This window comes from Leguminivora glycinivorella, chromosome 9 (genome assembly GCF_023078275.1).
Source record: "Leguminivora glycinivorella isolate SPB_JAAS2020 chromosome 9, LegGlyc_1.1, whole genome shotgun sequence".
Lineage (NCBI taxonomy): Eukaryota > Metazoa > Arthropoda > Insecta > Lepidoptera > Tortricidae > Leguminivora > Leguminivora glycinivorella.
In genome coordinates this window covers 2,423,752-2,447,794 of record NC_062979.1, presented here as the reverse complement: position 1 = coordinate 2,447,794, position 24,043 = coordinate 2,423,752, and the positions used below count along the sequence as shown (strand labels likewise).

The 24,043-nt window shown below is 38.7% G+C and overlaps 4 protein-coding genes across 5 annotated transcripts in view; 3 read left to right on the top strand and 1 right to left on the bottom strand.

Moving 5' to 3' along the window:
- The window catches only part of LOC125229541 (tetraspanin-1-like), a 28,986-nt gene extending 14,770 nt beyond the window's left edge, over positions 1-14,216 (bottom strand). The window contains exons 1-6 of one of the 2 annotated variants that reach the window (XM_048134407.1): positions 14,017-14,216; positions 12,032-12,263; positions 11,294-11,439; positions 10,602-10,775; positions 8,663-8,785; positions 7,693-7,854 (exon numbers count right to left, since the gene is read on the bottom strand). In XM_048134407.1, the coding sequence (XP_047990364.1) occupies positions 7,735-7,854; positions 8,663-8,785; positions 10,602-10,775; positions 11,294-11,439; positions 12,032-12,263; positions 14,017-14,082 (861 nt within the window). In that variant the 5' untranslated portion in view covers positions 14,083-14,216 and the 3' untranslated portion in view covers positions 7,693-7,734. Of the gene's footprint in view, positions 1-7,646; positions 7,855-8,662; positions 8,786-10,601; positions 10,776-11,293; positions 11,440-12,031; positions 12,264-14,016 lie in introns of those variants that run through there. The other variant, XM_048134406.1, reaches the window with a different exon arrangement.
- LOC125229801 (activity-regulated cytoskeleton associated protein 1-like) lies at positions 476-1,245 on the top strand. The gene is made up of 2 exons (XM_048134743.1): positions 476-832; positions 1,219-1,245. The coding sequence occupies exons 1-2, from the start codon at positions 476-478 to the stop codon at positions 1,243-1,245; spliced, it is 384 nt and encodes a 127-aa protein (XP_047990700.1).
- Positions 14,217-14,487: 271 nt separating the features above from the next.
- LOC125229507 (condensin-2 complex subunit H2-like) lies at positions 14,488-21,892 on the top strand. Its single transcript, XM_048134360.1, has 4 exons — positions 14,488-14,623; positions 14,815-14,938; positions 16,227-16,417; positions 21,727-21,892. Exons 1-4 carry the CDS (start codon positions 14,541-14,543, stop codon positions 21,890-21,892), a joined length of 564 nt encoding a protein of 187 aa, XP_047990317.1. The 5' UTR covers positions 14,488-14,540.
- The window catches only part of LOC125229504 (formin-like protein 15), a 21,735-nt gene continuing 19,460 nt past the window's right edge, over positions 21,769-24,043 (top strand). The window contains exons 1-2 of the mRNA XM_048134356.1: positions 21,769-22,029; positions 22,668-22,851. Coding sequence (XP_047990313.1) covers positions 21,916-22,029; positions 22,668-22,851 — 298 coding nt within the window. The 5' untranslated portion in view covers positions 21,769-21,915. The remainder of the gene's footprint in view (positions 22,030-22,667; positions 22,852-24,043) is intronic.

Genomic DNA, 24,043 nt, shown 5'->3' with positions numbered 1-24,043 from the left:
CGGTCGATTCACGACGGACGTCCGCGTAGTGTGTTCCTAGCTTTAATCTGTGGCTTTAATCGACCGCGACCGCGACCGATCAGTGTGCACGGAACAAAACATCCAGCGAGCCAGATTTCGATCGGACGTCCACGCGCTCAAGGCCACGTCCACGTCCGTCGACCGATAGTTTGCACGGTTATATGTATTTCCATTGTCCAGATTCCCGTCCGCGGTCGATTCACGACGGACGTCCGCGTAATGTGTTCCTAGCTAGACGTTATCACGTCAAAATGTATGATTGAGAAAGTAATATTAAACGACTAGCCTGCGTGAAATGAAATGTGATCTGTCAGTGTCACATTTCGTAACGAAACGAAGTGAAAGAAAACGAACAAGTTCTAAAAACTATCTTTGTACTTAAGGCCTTTGGTTTATTCGAAGAAACGAATTAAGTTGTGTGAATAACGGACACGTGCTCCGAGTAAGTGAAGCCATGGCAAACGTGAACGTATCCGAGAAACCAGCTCACGAGATATTCCAAGAATTGCTTATTATTAAGCAAAAAGACAACGAGCCCATTGATACTTTCATAGCAAAGAAAAAAGCTTTATTTGCGCAACTACCCTACAACCTCTTAGAATCTCAAAAATTGGACATGATTTACTCGACCCTTAACGATAAAATACAAGAGATGGTTCCACGGGACGCGGTGCAGACTTTTGACGAACTTTTGGAAGCAGCGAAGCCCACCCAACCAAAAAAGCGCATGCGATGCAATTTTTGTCGTCATGCTGGCCACACGGCCGACGAATGCCGCAAGAAAGCTGCCCCTGCTCTCCGCTTGGACACAGTGAGGAGATCTACCATTAAATTCCAAATCGATAATATAATAGATGAAGGAATTGTTGGCAGTGCTGCTCAAGCCTGTGTGGCTTCATATTCACTATACACAAAGCTAAAAGCGCGAGGCTATAGATTCACACAATGTCATGATCTTGTGAATGGTACAGAGATGGATTTCTTAAAAGTAAATTGCAATGTGAAGTTTGGTGACCGCACTTTGCCAATGGAGTTTGTGGTATTCCCTGAAAATCGCGAAGCAGAGTGCCTTCTTGGCAGACCTTTGTTAAGGCATATAACTGTACACTTTGGTGAAGACATTTGGTACTTCCATGATCAGCCTTCAAAGATTTATCCTTTACTAAAGGAAAAACCAAGAAATGACAATGTTTTCAGGATAGGATACCTGCATTTTGGTCCTAACAGCTAAACTACTACTACTACTATTACTAGTTTTTGTTGATTTGTTGATAATTGATCTACTACTACTATTACTAAATTACTAAAAATCCTGATTGTCTAATCAGCAATAATATTGCAAGTAGTTAATATATTACTTGATATTCTATGTGTGGACACCAACTAGCATGTGAAAATGTTCAAATACACTTTGTTTCTTAAATAAATTTTGTCTTTAAAATGTATGTTGTTTACTTCATTTTACTATAAGTAGGTAACAATTGTGTTCAAATTATTTAATTCTGCTAACAACTGAGTTTCACATTTTATAACATAAAAATAATTTCACTAAAATGAGACAATCTTGTTTAATGTAACTTTAAAATAAAGACCTAAATTTCTATCTACTTGAATGATGAAGAAATTACGCCTTGCTCTGTAGTCTGTACACATATTTTACTGACTGACAAAATATCAATAAATGAGAGATGCAACTGAAGTAAAGACAATATCATTGTATTAAAAAATGATTCGTATTTAAATTCGTCTTCACAGAAAACGAAGTAAAGCCTGACCAGACATAGGTACATAACTATAGTCAGGAGGGCGCTGTTATTCTTTGTTCTGATTTAAAGGATGCCTGTACAGTTTATTAGTATGAAGTATTCATATATTTCTGGTTTTATACATTATTTAAATAAACTTAAATATTAGCTAGGATCATGAATCTTCTTCTTCCTCCTACCCTTATCCCACGTTATGTGGGGTCGGTACAACACGTCTTCCTCTTCCATTCTCCTCTATCTTTCGTCATCTCAACACTCACATCTTTCTTCCTCATATCCTCTTTCACACAATCCATCCAGCGTTGTTTGGGTTTCCTACACAACATGAATATGAGCTAGGATCATGAATATAATATTAAATAAATGGGGGGCTTTCAGTAAGAGTAGCAAAGACAGCATTGTTATTATTTGTCCTTGTCTCACTTTTCCTTTCAGCATAAGTGCATACTTCAACAATGTTCTATTCTAAGTGATGAGACGTTTTTAGAAGTAGGCCCGCAATTCATAACAAAAACCTGAGAACTCGTACTGCCATCTAACTAAATTTAATAGGCACAGAAAATTCTACAGCTAGCGCTCTCTATCGTAGAGTAGCAAAACTAAATTAATACTAAGAAAGCTCGTAGAAGGCGCCAAATGCTACTTTCTGTATGCAGCTGTTTTCAAATCGCAAAACATTGTTTTCAGCTCTTACTCGTGTTCTATTACGAAAAAACATTCGTAACAAATAAAACTTTGGTAGAAGAGATTTTTACATATGAAAAAAACGCCCTTTTATTTCACATACATTTTATTAGTTTCGCAAATACAAAAATCTCTACACCGCTGCTTACTTCACTCGGCAACGTACATGCTGTCCTTATCTTATTTATTGAAACATTATTCAGATAGAGGAGGACAACATACAGTTCCATTGGAGCGCGATGCGATATGGATCGTTAGTCGGTTCAACAAAAAGCACATCACTTACGACTAACCGCCCTGACTTATTTATTATCAATCTATGGTACAATTTGCAACAAATATATCAAAACGAACACAGATTTCTTATACGTATATCATTATAAGAATAAATTGTAGTATGCATTTACAAAATTAGTATCGCTACCTGGCACTAGATGGCGCTAGTAGTTTTGATATTTCTGCATTTTCATTGACTTGTAGTTTGTAGTTGAAATATACTTAAATGGAATGGTTGTATTCTATGATTTATTTACAAACACACAATGCCTCAGCATTATTATCATTAACAGAATTAAACACAGTTAACTGTGGCACCATATTTCCAAAACTTAAAAACTTGTCTATGAGTTCCATATCCGTAAAAATACTTCTACAATATCTACAGTACAAAGTGCAATACAAATGTATGAAATGTTAAGAGTATTAAGACACTTGGCAGGGCGGCCCTAACCTAGAGAGAATCAGTCGAGAGAACACGAAATAAATCCTAAATTTGTACTGATGGCAACTTAAATGGTTAATTAACAAATAGAAATGAAAATCAGTCTCAAGTAAAGCTGGCGGCGATGCCGCGAGTATTATGCGCGGCGCGGTACACTAGTTAGGGTACAATTACAAGTTGGGGTACGCACGGGTATACGGTACACGTATTTACTCAATACTGAAATAACTATAAATAATTTAATAACCATCGGAGTACCGATTAGGCATATATTTTATTATGCTTACTGTTACAATGCTATTAAGTAAATAAACATTCAATTATTTATTATATTATACTGTATTGTAACATTTTTTTATTTTCTTTTTGAACGATGTAATTTCGTAAGCTAAGGTAACCTTCATAGGTTTAAGAGGTCTTAGAGCGCTCTAGAAGTCTAGAGGGAGGTTCCTTAAAGCGCTCATCAATTTCGTTAAATGCCCATCGATAGATGGCGTTGGCGCTCGGTACGCGAGCACCGGCAACGCAGGCAATAATAATCTTGATAGTTTTGAATTGAAATTGCTAGTAACAATTCTTTTGGTTTTATTCATAAGAAAATCATAAAATATATGTTCAAGAATTAATTATTTCTTGGCTTCAAAATATAGTATTTTTTAGTGTTTGTACGCAGGTCTTGTTCCCATTATTAATATTATGTAATACGTGTAGTGAACTCATCTAAGTACCCCCATTACCCCATATAAAGTTTTTGTACCGCTGCGGAGCCGCATTATAATTCCGAAAACACACAAACATACTAAACACGACGATAAGTACATAAATCTATGTAGAGTTAACAACATATACTTACAGCTAACACTCATTTGGTTACGACCTTACGCTACATTAGTGAAATATTCATATAGTTTGTCATATATAGGAAACTATTCAAAATACTGATGACCAAAAAGAGTAGATATTAAAAACTGGCAACATCGTAGTGTCGTCCTGTTTCTCACACATATTGATTTGAAAGGGACGACACTACAATGTTGCCACTTTTTAATTTCTACTATTTTGGTCAGACTGTATTTTTGCGCTTTAGCTCTTCTGTCTTCATTTGTTTCTCTTCGAAAAATAGAGCTATCATAACATAACTACTTGGGTTTCCGAAAGTTGATTCTAACAGGTCTAACCCCCTTGTTCATAATTTCATAAACGTTCACTAAGGTTATCAAGCCGATAAAGTTCGTTTGCCCCTTTCCGACGTATTGGTGTGATAGAAAGGGACAAACGAACTTTATCGACTTGATAACTTTATTTCAATTCATATGAGGCATAGTTTTGCCTCGAAGGTATGATGACGCTAGATGTGGGGGGACACTTAGGTTCAACTTTCGATAAGCTGGTATTAAAAATAACATAGTAAATGTATAATAAAAACCTATTCAGTTTTATTTTCATGACAATTTACGGGATTAAATTTTGAATACTAGTTTGGTTAAACCTAAGCGCGTTGTACATACAAGACGTACCATTTAGGTACTCGCTCACATCAATACGGGCAAGTGTAACTACGGGCTGTGTAGCTAACTGGCTGGCCTAAACATTTTGGCCTATACACATTGATAATCGAGTTCATACACTTGATGGGCCAAACATAGCCCGGTATGAAAGCTAGTTTTAGTTACCCTATAGCCGCACTTGCCCATATTGATTTCACTAAGATAAAACTAGTCTAGTTTGTAAAATAACGAACACAAGAATTTACAAACAATTGACAAGAAATTCAATTAAACAAAATTCCAACCAACGAGGCCGCCAACTTCAATATGCAAACACTTCCAAAAGTTCCAATTCGCATATTGGTACTAATTTAATTGATATCAAAATTAAATTCAAGGCGCAGAAAGCCCAGAAATTTGTACAAAATAGCTCTCGTTGATTGGTATAAAACCGCAAAGGTGCTTGTCTTTTTGATCAGTCTTTAAACAGGAACAGTAAATGCAAATGAATCTCAATATGGCACGATTTCAACTAACCAATTTGTACTAAATGTTTTAATGATTATGACTTGTGAATTTACTTGGCCGGGTTCAGATTAACTTTTTACAATGCATTTTGCTTTTTCTTCTTATCTTTCTTTGTAAAAGCGAGCTAGTAAACTAATAAGCTATCAGCTATAAAAACGAACAAAAGATAATCACTCCCGTGTAAATAGAAGAGACACGGCGATGTTTATAGTTACTCGCCCAGCGGTGAGCTATCAAAATCGCCGTGTCTCTTTTATTTGCACGGGAGTGCTTATCTTTTGTTAGTTTTTATAGACTAGCTCGCGGTGGGACCAGTGCCTTTTGAACTGCGTAGCACATACGTATAAACAAAATAACAAATAACAGTAGATTTTTTTGTGTCTTTATCGATAGTCTTTTTCCAAGCGGTGGGATAGGTACTTAGACCGGTTTCGCACTGCGTCCGATCCGAATCCGAGAAAATAAGATCCATCGTAGCCGTAGAACTATTTGTATGGTAGTTTACACACTAGATCCGAAGGATGACGTAAAAGAATCGGATCATGCAGATCGGATTCACATCGGACGTATTGCGAAACAGCTCTAACGCAACTTTGCTTAGTTTGGGGCTAGGTTGATTTATGTAAGGTGTCCCCCAATATTTATTGTTTTGTTTTAAAAAAATCGATAGGCTTACTTAATGGAGCAGAGTGAGAATTTTAAATATTATTAATTTACAACTAGGGAACAAATCAAATTATTTTTATTGAATATTTTTTGATTTGTCACACTAGAGAAATTTCGTCGGGTACCACGGCGGGCGGGTGGTCTAGTGGTGAAGACGTCAGCCGCGTAAGCTTAAGACCCGGGTTAGATTCCCGGCTCGGCCACCAGTGGGCCTTGTCGTTTTTTCTATCGTGTATGATATCTTTTTTCAATTTATTATTCATTTCTTTAATAAAAAGTTAATCTGAACCCAGATACAAATGATGTGTGAAGTGACATGACTAGAAGCCTGATGACTAAAGTGGATAAGTTCGTTAGTTACACGTCACAATATTATATTAATTTACAATATTTATCAACTAATGAAAAATATGATGCAGTACCCGAAAGCCACGTGTGAACGAGACAGCACGTATGACCTTGTGTTCTCTCGTTCGCACAGCAGAGTAGCATTCAGATCCGTATACAATGTGAAAACTATCTTAGGATGGATACATCAAGGATATTTTTGGGTCAAAAATGTTTTACAGTGAGTTAAAAGTATGATCTTTCCTGTAGACATTATGAAGATAGTTTCATTGACAAAGACATGTCATGGCATTCAAAGTTAGACATTACAAACCGTGAATTAGAAGATAGATACATTTAAAGTATTTTTTCTTTAGTGTTGTACTGTAAAAAATGTATCCGAATCCTAATCTTTCGTTATGTCTACAGAAAACTCTGTTTTCCCAACAAGTTTTTGACCCTTTCAAGTTTCAGATGTGTTACGAAAATATGTTTAAAATACACCTGTAAAAGTGGACAGTATATGTTATATTCAGGCAGTGAATAAGAACACGTTATGGCACTATACATTATTATGACGTAGCGTAAGAATTAAAATAATATTCTTACAAGTATAACGATTAGTCTAAGGAAACTATAAACAAAAATAAACAGTGTCATGGGTTAGCTGTTATATCTAAAATATTATGAGATTGCTAGCCTCCATTTTTGTTCAGGCGGGTTTCAAGTATATTATTAAACAAATATATACTTTCGTAAGTAATGACGTTACGAACATCGTAGTTTTGCAATTCTTTAAAATATTATAGATATGTGTAGAATGACTCAATAACTATTGTAACATGTGGTAAAATTTATTATTAAGTCATAGAAGAAGAAGAAAAGAAAATCAAACTCGAAATATCAGTCAGCTCGGCTGTCTTGATTACAGAATTGCAATTTCATTATTGTAACTGGAATATACACAATTCTGAACCTTGGAACTAAAGAATTTAGAAAGGTTCCCGTCTATGTCATTTTGTTGAACCACGAAATATAAGCTAAACTGACGTCCCTGGTGGTTTGGCACAACTTTCATTTCCTCGTATAGAATAATTGTACTCTCAAAACCATATATAGCATTAATTGTATATTATAGGAGGAATAATTACTCCGTAGAATGAGATATAACGCTCGCTCAGTTAAGATCAATATCCCGTGCTTCAAAAAAATTAAATTCGAGTGAAAAATCGTCGTTCAACCCGACAACGAAAACGCAAATAATGGAAAATAAAACCTTACTGTGACGACTTTGACCGGGATATAGACCGTGATTACCTTTTTGATTTTTGTCGAGCTCCTGATATTTCGACGCAGTTACGCAGTTTTCCGTGATCATGATGCATGTAACTGCGTCGAAATATCACTCGACAAAAATCAAAAAGGTAATCACGGCCTATATCCCGGTCAATATGTCTAATAAAAATAACCGTGAATCATTCAAAACTCTTACTGTGACTGTAATAATATGTCTTCAGCCGCTGTCGTAGTTTGTCTATGCCTTGTAGCGCGGCGCGGGGCGCGCGCGCAGACAGAGCGCCAGCGCCAGCAGTAGGACCAGCGCGTGCAGCGCGAGCAGAGCCGCGCCGACGGCTAGTGGCAGCCGGGCGCCCGCCTGTAACACAATGCATTTTTCATCACACCCGCACTTTAAATGTGCTATTGCACGCAGGCGGAGCGTGAGTTATAGAAAAATCGTTCTCCCAAGGGAATAATGAAATTTCTTGTACCGTAGATACTTAACTTTTTTACATCTATTTACATATTTTTTACATTGCGAGTGTGATGAAAAACATTGTGTGTAACTCGGGGAGTATGAATATTACTAACTCGAGTCTTTAAATCGCTCCGACGAGCCGTCGCGATTTAACTTACTCTCGTTAGTAATATTCAACTTCCTCCCCTTGTTGCACAATGTACTATTTTAAAATTTGATTTTTAAAGGTGGATTTTGTAAATCAATATGGTGGCGTTGTTTAAGAAGAAATCGCAAATTTTCTAGCGATTTTAGCGCGTTAATCATCTCTTTATGCATATTTAAGTCTAAATCTAACTAGAATAGGTAATGAGGACTAATACCAGTAATATTTACGTTTTTGCATTTCACATGTTGAGCGGACAGAGTTATGTCTGTGACAGAGACCACATTGCAGGCTAGCATGCACCGGACCGAGGATCGAGTAGCGTGGAGAAGATACGACGACAAGAAGACCAAATAATAGGTATGAATCTTAATTGATCATCTAGAAAATTTACGATGTCTGTTAATTATTAGATAATCAACCAAATCTTGGCACTTAAATTTTTTTAATTTGGCATCATTTTTAGTACCTAAAAAAATTGATCGACCGTCTATAGCTACAAAGTATATTACCACCACCAAATTAACTACTTGTGACAGATATGTGTACTAGTGTACAGACCTCTAATGCGTGTATGACTTTAGGCGCGCAGGCGGCCTGGTGCAGCCCCGCGGCGCCCCCCGACGCGGCGGGCACCCGGCGCGCCTCCATGCACGACGCCTCGTCCCCGCCTTCCGAGGCTGACTATAAAAACAAATGAGTGTTAAAATATGTTTCAGTGTCGACTGCTTCACTTGCAACACAGTATAAAAGAGTAATAATTCTTTTAACAAATTTCGCGCCACGCGGTTTGTCCTTGAGTAGCGCTCTGCGCGAGCGAGGTGCAGAGAGTAGGTACATGTGAGTTGCTTAACTTCAAACCTGGGTAAATCCATTCTGCTCTAAGGTTGAATATATAAAAAATATAATATGATCTGAAAGATAATCAACCTTATAGTTGAATGGATTTACCCAGTTTTAAAGTTAAGCGACACATGTGGAAACGGACGATGCGGTCGCGCCAGTACGCGCCGCGCCGCGTGGCGCTGTCAAAGTCGCGCGCGCGGCGCGTGCTAGAGACCCAAACACCGATCGCGGGAGATTTACTACTGAGTCGTCCTTATACTGTGCTTGCAGGTATTTATAAATATTTTCTCAAGTGGAAATCTTGATTTAAAAAAAATCTACTATAACTACTCAAGTTGTTCATAGAGCTAACGTCCATAAAACGGTCTGTCGCAGTTTCTACCACAAAAGAGAGAAAACCACCTACCTAGTAGCAAAGGGGGGCGGTCACAGACACTCGGGTTTCGTGCAACATATGCAAACGCTGTTTTGTCATCGGACTTGTATTGTTGAGTACTTGAGTGAGCAGTAACCAAGGTAGAGCTGATGCTGAACCCTGGCTTTTCCCAGGTTTGCCTGTGTTACACTAAACCCGAGTTCCCCTAGGTGCAAACAGAGTTCAGCATCAGCTGGACTTTGGGTACTGCTCACTCGAGTACTCAAGACAAGTCCGATGACGAAAACAGCGTTTGCCTGTGTTACACTAAACCCGAGTTCAACTAGGTGCAGCCAGAGTTCAGCATCAGCTGGACTTTGGGTACTGCTCACTCGAGTACTCATCAAGACAAGCCCGATGACGAAAACAGCGTTTGCCTGTGTTACACTAAGCCCGAGTTCCTCTAGATGCAGCCAGGGTTCAGCATCAGCTACTTCGGGTACTGCTCACTCGAGTACTCATCAAGACAAGTCCGATGACGAAAACAGCGTTTGCCTGTGTTACACTAAACCAGAGTTCCCCAAGGTGCAGCCAGACTTCAGCATCAGCTGGACTTTGGGTACTGCTTGCTCGAGTACTCATCAAGACAAGTCCGATGACGAAAACAGCGTTTAACTGGGTTACACTAAACCCGAGATCCCCTAGCTGCAGCCAGGGATTAGCATCAGCTGGATTTGGGGTACTGCTCACTCGAGTACTCATCAAGACAAGTCCGATGACGAAAACAGCGTTTGCCTGTGTAACACTAAACCCGAGTTCTCCTAGATGCAGCCAGGGTTCAGCATCAGCTGGACTTCGGGTACTGCTCACTCGAGTACTCATCAAGACAAGTCCGATGACGAAAACAGCGTTTGCCTGTGTTACAATAAACCCGAGTTCCCATAGGTGCAGCCAGAGTTCAGCATCAGCTGGACTTTGGGTACTGCTCGCTCGAGTACTCATCAAGACAAGTCCGATGACGAAAACAGCGTTTGCCTGGGTTACACTAAACCCGAGTTCCCCTAGGTACAGCCAGGGTTCAGCATCAGCTGGACTTCGGGTACTGCTCACTCGATTACTCATCAAGACAAGTCCGATGACGAAAACAGCGTTTGCCTGTATTACACTAAACCCGAGTTCCCCTAGGTGCAGCCAGGGTTCAGTCTCAAGCTATGTCATCGGGCTAGCGGAGGGGCCGCGTCGGAGCCTCCAGTCTCCACGTCATACAGATTTGGTAACTTACTACTATAGAGTACTCACCAAGCAACACGAAGGCGGCACGTAGTAGTAAGAGTTAGGCGCGGTCACAGACAGGTCTAATGCTATATCGTCGGGCTCGGGTTGCGGAGGGGCCGCGTCGGAGGCTCCGGCTTCGGCGCGGGACCACATTGAACTCTGCCAGTCGCGAGCGCCTTCTGCGCCGCAGCATTTCAGCTGGGGAACAAAAGGCAAATATTAAAATGGTAGTTTGATTACCTCAATTTGTAAAAATTATCAATATTTAGTCACAGATGTAGTGCGAAATGTTTTTCCTTCGTATTTTCATGGAAACTCACGAACGAGTCATGTTATTTCAGTCAGTCTCAGTACAATAAGTACTAACGTTGACCGAAGTAACACAACAAAATACGAACGTTTCCGACAAAATAGGAAAGATATTACGCTCTACACTACATTTGTATTTTTATTTAGAAAACGCAAATTATTAAACAGCCATTTATGTATCAGAGGAACATACATATAAATACAGCTATATTATTAAACCAAAACCAACTTTCCAAAAATTCGTAAAGCTGTTGAATGTTTTCATGATATTTTTGTTCGCAGAAATTGATGACAATACAACTTCATCTACTCTGATATTGGAGAACTATAAGGAGCCAAGGAATTAAGCTGTGGCCTGTGACAGAGCCCACTAGAGCGACAGCTGACGTGTACAGTGTAATGTATACCTCTGCCTGGATGGTGTCGAGCAGCTGCGTGGCGGCTCCGTGGCCGTACTCGTTACGGACGGCGTAGTGTAGCCGCTGCGATAACGCCTGCCGGAGCTGGGGCAAGTGCGCCGCGCCCCAGCAAGCCGCTGCCGCCTCGGCCACTCCTGGTTACACAAATTAAAGGGAACATTTTAATATTGTCTGACCAAACTTTTAATCAAGTTAATTTACTTCTGAAAATCTGTCATAAGCCTAACAAGCACGTACTGGGTGACTTTTTAATTATAGAGATATAGAGTCAACATTTATTATTATTTTTATTATAGTTAGCGCCCCGCCCCACTCCGCTACAGCGCAGAGTCCTGCTCACTGACTCTAGCCCTGCTCAACATAAAATCTAGACATAAATATTAAATACTCACCACACAGCGCTAGAAGCGCGAACGACTCAGCTAATAGCGACGGAGCGTCACGCGCAGCTCCCCCCAACGCAGCGATAGCGCCCCGCCCCACGCCGCTACAGCACAGAGCCCTACTCACTGACTCCTGCTTAACATAGAATCTAAACATAAATACTCACCACACAGCGCTAAAAGCGCGAACGATGCAGCCAATAGCGAAGGAGCGTCATGCTCAGCTCCCCACAACGCAGCGATAGCGCCCAGAGTTAGCGCGCCGCCCCACGCCGCTACAGCACAGAGTCCTGCTCACTGACTCTAGTCACGCTTAACATAGAATCTAGACATAAATACTCACCACACAGCGCTAAAAGCGCGAACGACGCAGCCAATAGCGATGGAGCGTCACGCGCAGCTCCCCACAACGCAGCGATAGCGCCCAGAGTTAGCGCCCCGCCCCACGCCGCTACAGCGCAGAGGCCAGCTCGTGCCGCAGCGGCATCGCCGGCGCCGGACCCGCCGACGCTGGCGGACGCTCCGCCCTCCCAGAGAGCCCAGACGCTTAACCCGCATGCTGCAAGGCCTATCACCTGCAAGATTTTGATATAGTCAAAACATCAAGCTCTAAAATATCCTTGAACGTCACGCCCATCGAGCGCGTCAGAATGCTCAAAAGACTTGGGCTGGGGCAAATTGAGAAATACTACTTCTAAAAGGATACTTAAATTCTCCTAGTAAATCTGAAAGTCATGGTCAGAAATAGATTGAGTGCATTGGTTTTTTTTATGACCAGAGGTTGGCAGGGGTGAACTATTTTCTTACTAAATTAACGTCAAATATGTCAAAAATATGTATCTAAAAATAGCTCCTTCTGATGATAACACTATTAATAATGAGTGATCAATAACAACTAACACGATAACTATCTTTTCAGTACAGATGGTCGTTTTTTTACGCACTAGTTCGAGAAGTGGTTCATTATATGCCAGGTCGAAACTTCGGAGGCTCATCTGTACTGAAAAACGTCGTACAATACATGTGTCGATTTAAAACACTCCCTTCGGTCGTGTTTTAATTTATCGCCACTCGTTTCGAACTTCCTTTTTTACGCACTTGTATTGTAATGTACTATTCTAGATGCCAATGAATATCAATGTAAAAAGTAGTTTTGTCATCAGTTCAAGGAGGTCCTAATCCCAATGACCCCATCTATAACAGTGGACAATTACTGAGAGCTACAATAGTGTATCAATTTAGAAAGTTAATGTAAGGAAATTAAAATTTTTAGGGTGGCTTCTGCCAAGTCTACTCATGTTACTGGCAAGCCTGGCTTTGGCATTTTTGCCTTGGTCTTTTGACACCTCATTCAACTCTAATGTTATAAGAAAGCAAGACACAAAATATCTGTATGAAATAATTCAGAGAAAAAATTACCTAAATATTTAGTACTACAGTTTTTTCTTTCATATACATATTATTTCTAATAAATTATAACTTCATTTCCTAACCTATGATTCTATATTGAACTAACTTCATGAAATAAATAGTGTCCAAAATTTACCAAAATATTTACCTACTACTAAACTCAATAAAGAAAACAAGGAAAGTTTTATTTATTCATATGAATTTAAAATTTACAAATACTTCAAAACTTAGTGATTAGAGTAATGCAGTGTCCCAGCCAAGTGCATTGTTGCATGTTCCTCCCACACAAACATGTCCGACTGGTTTGATAATAGCCCGGCTTGCAACACCTATTTATAGCAGGCGAAAGTGGCTATCAATCAACTGCAGCTATGCAGTATGCACTCTATTCTATTAAATACAATTTTGTAAGTCAACTTTCTTAGAAGCTTTGCAAATTATATTTAATTACATAATAAATATAAAAATCTTAATAACATTAGGTATTTCTACATTAAGCTCAATAACTATTATTTATTATCTTTATCATTTTAGTTATTGATAGTAAATATACCACTAAACTGAACAGTAAACTCTCCCTATAAAAGCTGGTATGTAGCACAAATATGCTATGTTTGTTTTTTTAGATAATAAACAATGACTACAGTGGACTACATAATGAGAAGGAAGTGCCCAGGAAGCTTTCCTAATATAGACTTAATGAGGTGCGGGTCGGCGGTGCACGCCGCCGGCGCGCAATGCATCTGGATTCTTTCAACGCGCCCTCCGCGATACGCGCTCAGTGTAACGACCATAACATAACATCCTCTAATTTATCCTACACAACTATAATTACTATTACGACATCATTATATCTAACGAAACACTTGACTTTTGACACTGTTTTCATTGATAAGTTAAGATTTATTGAGATCTTACCAGGAATACGATGTTAAACAGTATCAGCAAACATTTCATAAGAGAATAGCAGCGCGACATCCCCATGTTGGGTCGATGAAATTTTAAAAGGGCACAGATCACTTGTTGTATTCACTAAATTTGCGGAGTGTGTACCATTTACTAATTATGGTACAATTATGTTTATTTAGAGCATTTGTTTAACGATAACGATGCAAGTATGTTGCTGCTGGTAATTGATTGACGTTTGACATTATTTTTTTCGTATGGCGTCCTTAAAATATTTGAATATGGCAGCACCAAGAAAATTTATAACCTTTTATTATTATGCTTTTATATCTAATTAGTAATTTTGATGCATTGTTTTTATATTTCAGCTCACAATTATTGTATAATAATATTTTTATTTATTTTATGAACTATAAACAAACAAAATTTGGAACATTCATAGACAAGTCTAACCAAGATTGCACAATCGCGAACAGCGAGCACCGAGCGACGCTCTGACAGCGAACATGGACTGTCTCACGCGAAAACATAAATAAATGGCCACCGTTGTTATTAGACTCCTTATAACCACAAGATTTCATGTTTCTAAAATGGACGCCGATAACGAGGATCGGCAGAGGTAATTATTTACGGCAAACAAAAAAGCCCCGAGGTGTAAAAGTGCAGTTTGTTAGTTCGCTCACGAGTGTTTGTCACTTTCGCGCCATCGTGTGGTGTTATATTTAGTGTATTGTATTCAGTTGTGTCGTGTTGTGCCTGCGGTCGCGACGCTTGTCAGATATGTTATCCATGAGCGCACGCTTTTTGCAGGGACCTAATATCTCGGCGGGAGAAACGGTGGAGCATGAATTCCCAGAGGCTCGAGCAGATCGTGGCGGAGCTGATGCGCCCCATTGGCGACCTCCGCCGCAGCTTCGACACGGACCTATGCGCGGTAAGCACCCTCGAGCCGGGCTCGACCTCCCCGCTTGACTTTTCCCGCCCCCGCTCAGAGCTTTTCCTAGAAAACCTTTGTGAATTTTCCGCCCTCCGCCCTCGGAACCCCGCCCGCCCCGCCCGGGATGCAGCGGCTGCACCGTGCACCTGTGCAATGTGCACTAGTTGCATTGATAACAAATGCTAATAATGTAACATGCTAAATTCATATTGAATCTATCTGATGTGTATTTCTCATGTAGGTCAACCTTTTCACATCAAAAATATGCCTATCAAAACAATAACATGTTGCCTTTGGCAGTAAACAAAAAGTGATAGGCATTTTTAATCAATAATCCATTATATCCTATGACATATTACCTTCTTACAAGTTGGTTTACATTAAGCATTAAGCACTCACATTGTTATGTTTAAGATAGACAAATTTAGTACAATGATGCATCAATTGTGTAACTTGAGAGTTGAAATGATCCACATGTCCTAATATCTCTTCATGCATAATTACAATCTATCCTAGGTTAGAATATAATGCCGGGTTATACTTGAATTGAATCATTTCATATTAATATTTAGAATCCTAATGTTCAGTGCTTCATTGCAATATATATTTCAATGTTAATTTCTGTACTATTATAGTTGATGTTATTTCCAATAAGATTTTTATGTTGCAGATTACCGGATTTAGCTTCAGGTTTAGCTCTAGCTGTAGCAATTATTTTACTATTTATCGATCTAACAGATCAAACACACATTTCTTTTCATCATAGCATTCATCTCACTCGTTTCATAGGCAATTATTTATAGATATTTTAGGTATATAATTTCATCTCTTTACAATATTTCTTATTCAATCAATTATGTGTTATCGTGATCTGATCCGGTTCCGGCAGAATATCAGTGCTGCTGCCTCAGGGCGTAGCGTAATACTGAGCCGTGACCCTTTTGTCTTGTTGCGACGCGCACAGTATCATAGTACGCTATTGTAAAAATCTGTGTAATTTCCTGTTTTCCAATTTGCTTATTATGTATTCTAATTCTTTTTTGTAACTTATTTCTTTTGTGTATTCTGTGTGTATTGTGACAAACAAATAAACGTATATCTATCTATCTATATCTATCTAAAAAATTCATATCATTTGAGTGCCTATTATTACATTTGACTTCAGTACTAATCCTACTAATATTTAATAAGTTTAATATAAATTACTTGTACGTGCATTACAGTTGGCTTTTGTCTATGGTATCTATTTCAGTTTATGCTATAACTAATTTATCCATACCCACAGTTATTAGAAGAATACCTCACCGAGGCAGGTCTCCATGCACTCGAAGAGGAGATACCCGGCTCACAAGTGGTGGCGCCCAACTTTGCAGAGCTAGCGTTACTGCTGCAACAGAGCGCCAACATTTACGGACGGAAGGTGGACCTGTTGTACCAACACGTGCTTGAGTGCAGCGAGTCTTTACACACTAATACGTAAGTACTTAAAATAAATAAAAATAAAAAAGCTTTTTATTCTAATTGCAAGTATTAAAATTTTTTTACATTAATTTTTTATTTAATTATGCTGGTGCATTAGACCCTTTTTGGGTGAAGGCCTCCTCCATCGATTTCCACATGTCCCTATCTTTGGCAGTTTGGATCCAGTTTGGGCCAACTGATTTTTTAATATCTTCGTCCCATCTCATGGTCTTACTCTGCGATGTTTGCCAATAAACACGTTGGCAAATGTAACTACATACATACATATAATCATGCCTGTATCCCATAAAGGGATAGGCAGAGCACATGAACTACTCAAGCAAAAATACGTATGTAATAACATGTTAACTCTGATAAAAGTTTGATGGTTTTGTTATGCCAAGGCCAAGTTATGAAAGGCGAATTAAGACTTAAGAGCACAATTTTTTGGTCAATCCTTTTTAATTACCTGCGGCTTTAGTAATAGGCTTATGAGGGTCCACTACTAACACAATAACATTGTCAGTACAGATGGTGTTACGTTATAGCTCTAGAGCGGTACTTTGTGAGCTTTCTTATGTATGTTGAAACCAAATCTCTACTGAAAAATGTTGTACAATACACATGCGAAGAGGAAATTCGTAACGTATGTTCGGTTATGTCTTAATTTATCGCCCCTTGTTTCGAACTTCCCCTTTCCGCACTTGTTTTGTAATTTACTATTTTATTTCATAGGTACAGTTTAGCACTCATTCCAAATTCTGTCACTTTATTTGTAGATTATGTTAACTTTTAACATTTTCAGTGATCTTACCAGTTCAAATGACACAAGACCCTCATCTGTCTGACTAAAGTTCAAGGGTGCTTGTAAAATCCTTCCCTCTTGCACCAATATTTTTAAAGACATGAATCACACCACTATTGGTACATGAATTTCTGAAATAATAATTACCATATTTATATGTTCATTGTCCGGGCCATTCAGTGCAGTACTTCTTGTCTTCACCCTTGTACAGTCACCGGCATAATTAAATGATGATTTCTGTACCTTGTCACATTTAACATCTTGCTTGAAATGTCATACAAAGTTGTCAAATGATTAAAAGCGACAAGGTACAGAAATCATCTCTTATTTATGCCGGTGACTGTACAGACTCATGCCTACTGGCACACTGGTAGTGAATGTTTTATAAAAAGTCAACATTTTGCAAAATCATACCCTACGCCTTGGATAAATTTCATGCAAATTGTCTATTATTAATTATGAATTATCAACCTTAATAAAATTGCTGTAGGTCTCAAAACTTGATTAATCTGGCTTTTATTATCTTGGATAAACTGAGTTATCTTTTTTCTGATTCTGCAAATATGATATCAAAAATAAACATACAGATTTAAAAATACCTATTATGCAAATTGATTAAAACATGCTTTTTGCACTATGCAAATTGAAATACACATGGGTAATAATAAATTTACACTCTTTTATGAATTATACCTAGGTATTTGTTTGTTTTTGGCATAAAATATCGATAAAAACCCTACCAAAATCACTAAAATCGGGATACCAAACGGGCGATGTAACCAACGGAAAGCTAAAAACCGGACGCGAGTGCGCAATAAATTCAAAATCACAGTCTCGGTTTCGCCGAGAATCTCGGCCCATATTGGCCGAGAACCGAGACCGAGATTTCGGCCCGATTTTCGGCCGAGAATGCCGAGACCGAGACCGAGATCTCGGTCGGACCTTAACATCTACTATTGAATACCTAGACAATATACTCTATTATATTTCTGGTCCCCGTATTACAATGCCTAATGAATGTGTAAATTAGATTTCGACAAGTAAATGAGATTAGGTCATCGATTTAAACTTCTCTAGATACACTATCACCTACAAATTCGGCACTCAAAAGTGTCCGATCGCTTAGTTGCAAATGTGTGCGTCCAGTTGACAAACGAAAACTTCGCAATGTAGTAAAAACTACTTTCATTTTTTTACAAAAACAACGTTATTTCTTAGTACTTAAAGTTCAATTTCAAATGCAAGCAATTGGCGGTTATGACATTAATGAATGTGATCATCGCGAAAGCCATAAAATTTTATTACCGCAGATCGCAGGTGTGCATATTTTTAAAAAAATCTACGTCTTATTGCAACCAACTTAAGTTTAATTTCGTTTGCGCTGCAACAATCTAAACGCCATTTTTACATTGGGAACGAGGATGGACAGAGGCATCATGGGAGTCGCGCTATGAGATGAAAGGCGAGAATGAGGAAATTTGCGGTATTTTTGCGAAAAACTGTTTTAAAAATCCTATTAGATAGAAAATTTCTTAAGGAACAAAACGTTTGGTATAACATTTTTCGAGATGTTGCGTATTTTAAGCGAAAAAAAATGAGTTTTTACTGTACGATATTTTTATTGATATTATCTCAAACAAAAAAATATATAAGGTACGGCGGGACAATTTGGACTGGGGGACAATTGCAACTGAACTGATTAATATCTCCACGTTTTGCAATGTTTGCATTATTAAATAGAGTCAACTGAGGTATATATATATATATATATATATATATATATATGTGTGTGTGTGTGTAGGTATGTATATATATATAACATATGTGTGTGTGTGTGTGTGTGCGTGTAGTGAGTGTATGTGTAGCGATTATGTGAAGGTAAACAGTTGAGGGATTGTATGTGGTGTGTGTGAGGGTGCACTTGGAGAATATGAATTAAGTAGCTATTAAAACAAAGAAGAATTGAACGATGACATTAATTTATTATTCTACGTATAATTTCTTTCAAAGCTTTGTTTGGGTAAATCTTCTCTCCGCTCCTCAGCTATAATCTTGCGCCATTTTTCCCTTTCAACGTCTTGTTTTGGGAATCTGGAATAAAAAGCTTTTTTATTACTTAAAAACGAATTTGCTATTCCCGGGTTGTTTCTTTTTATAATTAAAGTAATTTATAAGATATGTATTAATATTATTGAATTGAAATCATTTATTTCAGACTTATTGGTCCATAATAATAAATAAATACACACATTATTAATATGAAATAGGCTTCTTTTACAAAAAATATAAATTAGCGACTCCATCATTCCATTTTTAACTATGTTCCACTTCATCCATCTTTTGTCGCCGTCCGCTCATTACTAGTATAGCGCGAGAGAAAGAGACAAACTGCGTAAGACCAAATCAAGGAATTTACTTTAATTATTCTAGAAAATAAATGTTTTTTGTAAGTTAGGAAGCCATTTTGACCACAAATGCATAACATTATAAAATTATTAACAATTACTTACCGGAAATACGATACGTCATCCTTTTTCAACGTATATAAGGTGTTATTTTTGCACTTTTTTACGGAGCACTTAGCATGTTGCCGACACGGCGGATGAAGCGCTACTGACCGCCCAATTGTGCTTAGAACATTTTCAAGCACAATTTGCTGCGGACACATTCTAAGCCGTGATGGTGCATCTAGGTAGTTTAGATCGATGGATTAGGTGCTTAATCTAAAATTAGACAGATTTTGGTTTTAAATACGATGTGTAAAACATGTTTGTTGATAAAATACCGTTGATAATAATACCTCTTTTTAGTTTTTAATATCTGGGCGACCGAGCTTCGCTCGGTTCTATTTTAACATATCACGTCTTTAGATAAAAAAAAACTCTTATAAATACAAAAAAAAAAAAAAAAAAAAAGACAAAAACTTAATTTCTGGCCGGGATTCGAAACCCTGACACCTACGATCTATCTGCGTACATTAGACCGACCTCGTACGACTGAGCTAAGCGGAATCGATGCGCGCGCGGCGAAATTAACGACCATATTTTACGTTTACTAACGCGAAAGAAAAACTCATGAAAACTCGAAAATTCGCGTTTTCCGGGATCGAGATTTTTCACCCCCGAAAACCCCCACATAACAAATTTCAGCGAAATCGTTAGAGCGGTTTCCGAGATCGTCGGTATAAATAAATATACAAGAATTGCTCGTTTAAAAGTATAAGATACAGTAGTCTAGCGAAACCGGCGACAATATTACATTTTAATGTATGCAACGGAAGGTTCATGACTCAGCCTTGGAGACTTGTGTTAGACATTCAGAAAACGATTTAGTTATACGCGCCTTTTGCGGCAACATGCTGTTTTTAGACACACAGGTAGATAGGTATTCTAGTTACAATTTTACAATATGATACGGGTGTTCGGGGCCAACTATTGAGTTTTAGTTCATAATTAGATACTTAATCTTACGATTTGCGATGTTTTGTGACTTTCGTTTAAATATTTATTGTCTCTCGAATCTCTCGATATTTTTCGGAAAGATCGAGTTTTAACACACCTTTATCAAATTCTACAATAATTGTTACCTGGGGCCCATTTCTCGAAGCGAAATACAAGTTACAATCTAAGTGGTAGTTAATTGTCTAATATGACAAGTTGGAAAGAGACTTCCGCTTGTAATTTGTATCTTTTAGTTTTGTGAAATGGGCCCCTAGATTGCAAAAAATAAGTAATTTGCATTTTTATTGCGTTTTCAAATTAAGAAGATTACAAATATATATACATATTATCTTATACTTTTAAACGAGCAATTCTTGTATATTTATTTATTTATTTATATATATATTTATTTACACTGACGATCTCGGAAACCGCTCTAACGATTTCGCAGAAATTTGTTATGTGGGGGTTTTTGGGGGTGAAAAATCGGTCTAACTTATGCTTAGGTCCCGGAAAACGCGAATTTTCGAGTTTTCATGCGTTTTTCTTCGCACGCCATCTCGTGTGCAGTAGTTGTACTGTTAAGACAGAATTCTTTCGGTCGATGTAAGTACTATTTATTGCAAACACTAGATGGCGACACAGGTCAAGGCTAAAACGAATAGAAAATACACTATTTGAGTTTTTGTGGCGAAATGCGCGCCATCTCGTGTGGAGTAGTTGTGTTGTTAAGGCTGAGAATTCTTTCGCTCGATGTAGGTACTATTCATTTTTGAACTAGATGGCGACACATGTCAAGGACACGAAACAGAACCGAGCGAAGCTCGGTTGCCCAGATATTGAAGATTACAAATTGCAATCACTCTTTTTGTAGGATTTGCTAAACTTAAAATCATGCCGTTTATTACAATGTTATTTCAATGCAATTACAACTTTCATAAAAACAAAAATTTCTTTTGTCTCACAGTTGTCGAACTCTACATAATACAACTAGCCTCCTCTCCTACCTATTTACTACTAGGTACTTTTGTATGGTAAACTAGATTTGTACGATATGATCTGAATGTTATTCCCATCAGTGAAATCAACGACACATCTCACGCGGAGGCGGACCCCGAGGCGGAGGAGTCCCCTCCGCCGCGACCCCGCAGCGCCGCAAGCGCCGCGCCTCGGCCGCCGCCGCCGCCGGCTGGGCGCGCATCAGCCTCGAGCCCTCCGAGGCCGCCCGCCGCGAGGCAGACCTGAAGGCCCCACCGACGTTACCTAGGATGTATATCGAGTTGGAGCCGAGAGTGCTAGCGCCTTGTGATGTTCCACTGCTCGATTATGCCGGGGAACCTGTGGGGTTGCTGCAGGATTTTAATGTCACTTGGAGATTACATGTAAGTTCAAAATAAAAGAAAATATTTTTATTCAGGACGTTAACAATATTCCTTACGTCTATGATACACATTAATAGGCACTACATTAACGTCACTGAAAAAGTCTCCCCTCAGCATTTTGTCAAGTTACCTACCAGGTAACTTGATGCTGGTCTTCCGTGGAGACCTGTCCAAGCTATCGCGTTAGTACATATTTATAACAAAAATTAAACTTACGAGATCTGGAAAGAGATTATAAATATTAAAACTAGATATATGACCTACTATTACATTAACATTGAGCATTCATTTATTTTTGTAATTTATATCTATGTCTGAGACTAATTAGAGTTTACCTACTGGTTGCATGGAGAGAAAATTATATAAGGCAATAATGGCATTGGCACTAGCAAGTGATCTATTGAACAGATTTCTGCAAATTTAAAATGTACTTTTTGTATTTAACTTTAAAAGACAACAATGTACGGGAGTTTCTTATGGGCGGCGGTATATTATTCCAGCATTTCGTGGCGGCATATCTAAAGCTGCCACGAAATGCAGTCGTGTTGTGCCGTGGGCAGATGAGGCGAGTAGCTTCCCTAATACATATGACATCATAATCATCATCAACAGTTTCTAACATACATAAATATCAACAGGGCGGTCTCCTAGTGGACGAGCTGGAATGCGGCGAAGAGGACACGGCGTCGCTCGCCCTCCGCGCCATCCCGCTGTCGGAGCTGCAGGCCGCCATCGCCGCCGCCGCGCCGCCCTCGCCGCCGCCGCCGCCCGCGTCGCCCGAGCCCGACCACCACCCGCCCTGCAGCACGCCCATACCCACAGGTGACTGTTACTCCACCCACACTGTGGACATGCCAGCCTGTCTAGCCCTCGGAACGATGGTGCCCGACCAATATACATCCACATCTCAGACACTGGCGATCAAATATATGAAAGAGACGCGTTCCTAACACACATTCTAAGCTCGTGTTGGTGAACGCGTACCATGCTTGTATGTGTGAGATATGACAGGTTGACTGTTCGCCTCTTTGACAGGCGGTAACTGTGAGGTAACCGAGAGCGGGTGAGGAGCACTTTCAGCGGGGAGCGGGAGTGGCCATACTGTACGATACTATCGATCTTTATTATACTGCATAGTTGCCTAGTTCTATCTCTTCTTTAGCCTCTTTAACACTAAACAAACGATAGTGCCGCGTCATCCATTTATCAGACCTATTAGAGTCACTTCAAAATACTTGAAACTAGTTGAAACACTTTTTAAACGCCTATGTAGTTATTTTTTTTAATATTATAAATGGGCTTACTCTTGGCCACAGACTAGCCAAAGGTACAAGTTTGCTGTTGTATTTAAATTTTTGCGTATTATGCTTAAACTATAACAATCACAATTAGTATCAACACATAGCTAGGCATTTATTTTCATTGTTAATATTTATGTCACAAATGTTATGATGATAAATAATGGTTTCTTGTGACTTAAATTGTAACAGCCTTTGTTGACCTTACACACTTTCAACAATTATTAGAACAAATTATTTAAATTCAGGTCAAACTATAGCGGAAACAGATGTGTGTATTCAAACATTTATTGTTTTGTGTGTGTAAAACTATGTCGCTAAGTCGTCTAACTTTGTCAAACTATATGACGTACTTATTATTGTATATGTGTTATCCTAGTCCACGCTTAGGTCATTAAACTTTTTTCGCTTAACTCTACTAAGACGTATCTTCTACACATTTAGTAAATATAGATAAGTAAAGCCTTTATTGACTAAATAATTACATTTTACAAAGTACATATAATTCTCATGTCATTTTTTTTTCTATTTAAATTGTATTTTTAACCCCCGACGCAAAAACGACGGGGTGTTATAAGTTTGACGTGTCTGTCTGTCTGTCTATCTGTCTGTCTGTCTGTTTGTCTGTCTGTCTGTGGCATCGTAGCTCCCGAACGGACGAACCGATTTAGATTAGGTTTTTTTTTGTCTGAAAGCTGAGTTATTCGGGAGTGTTC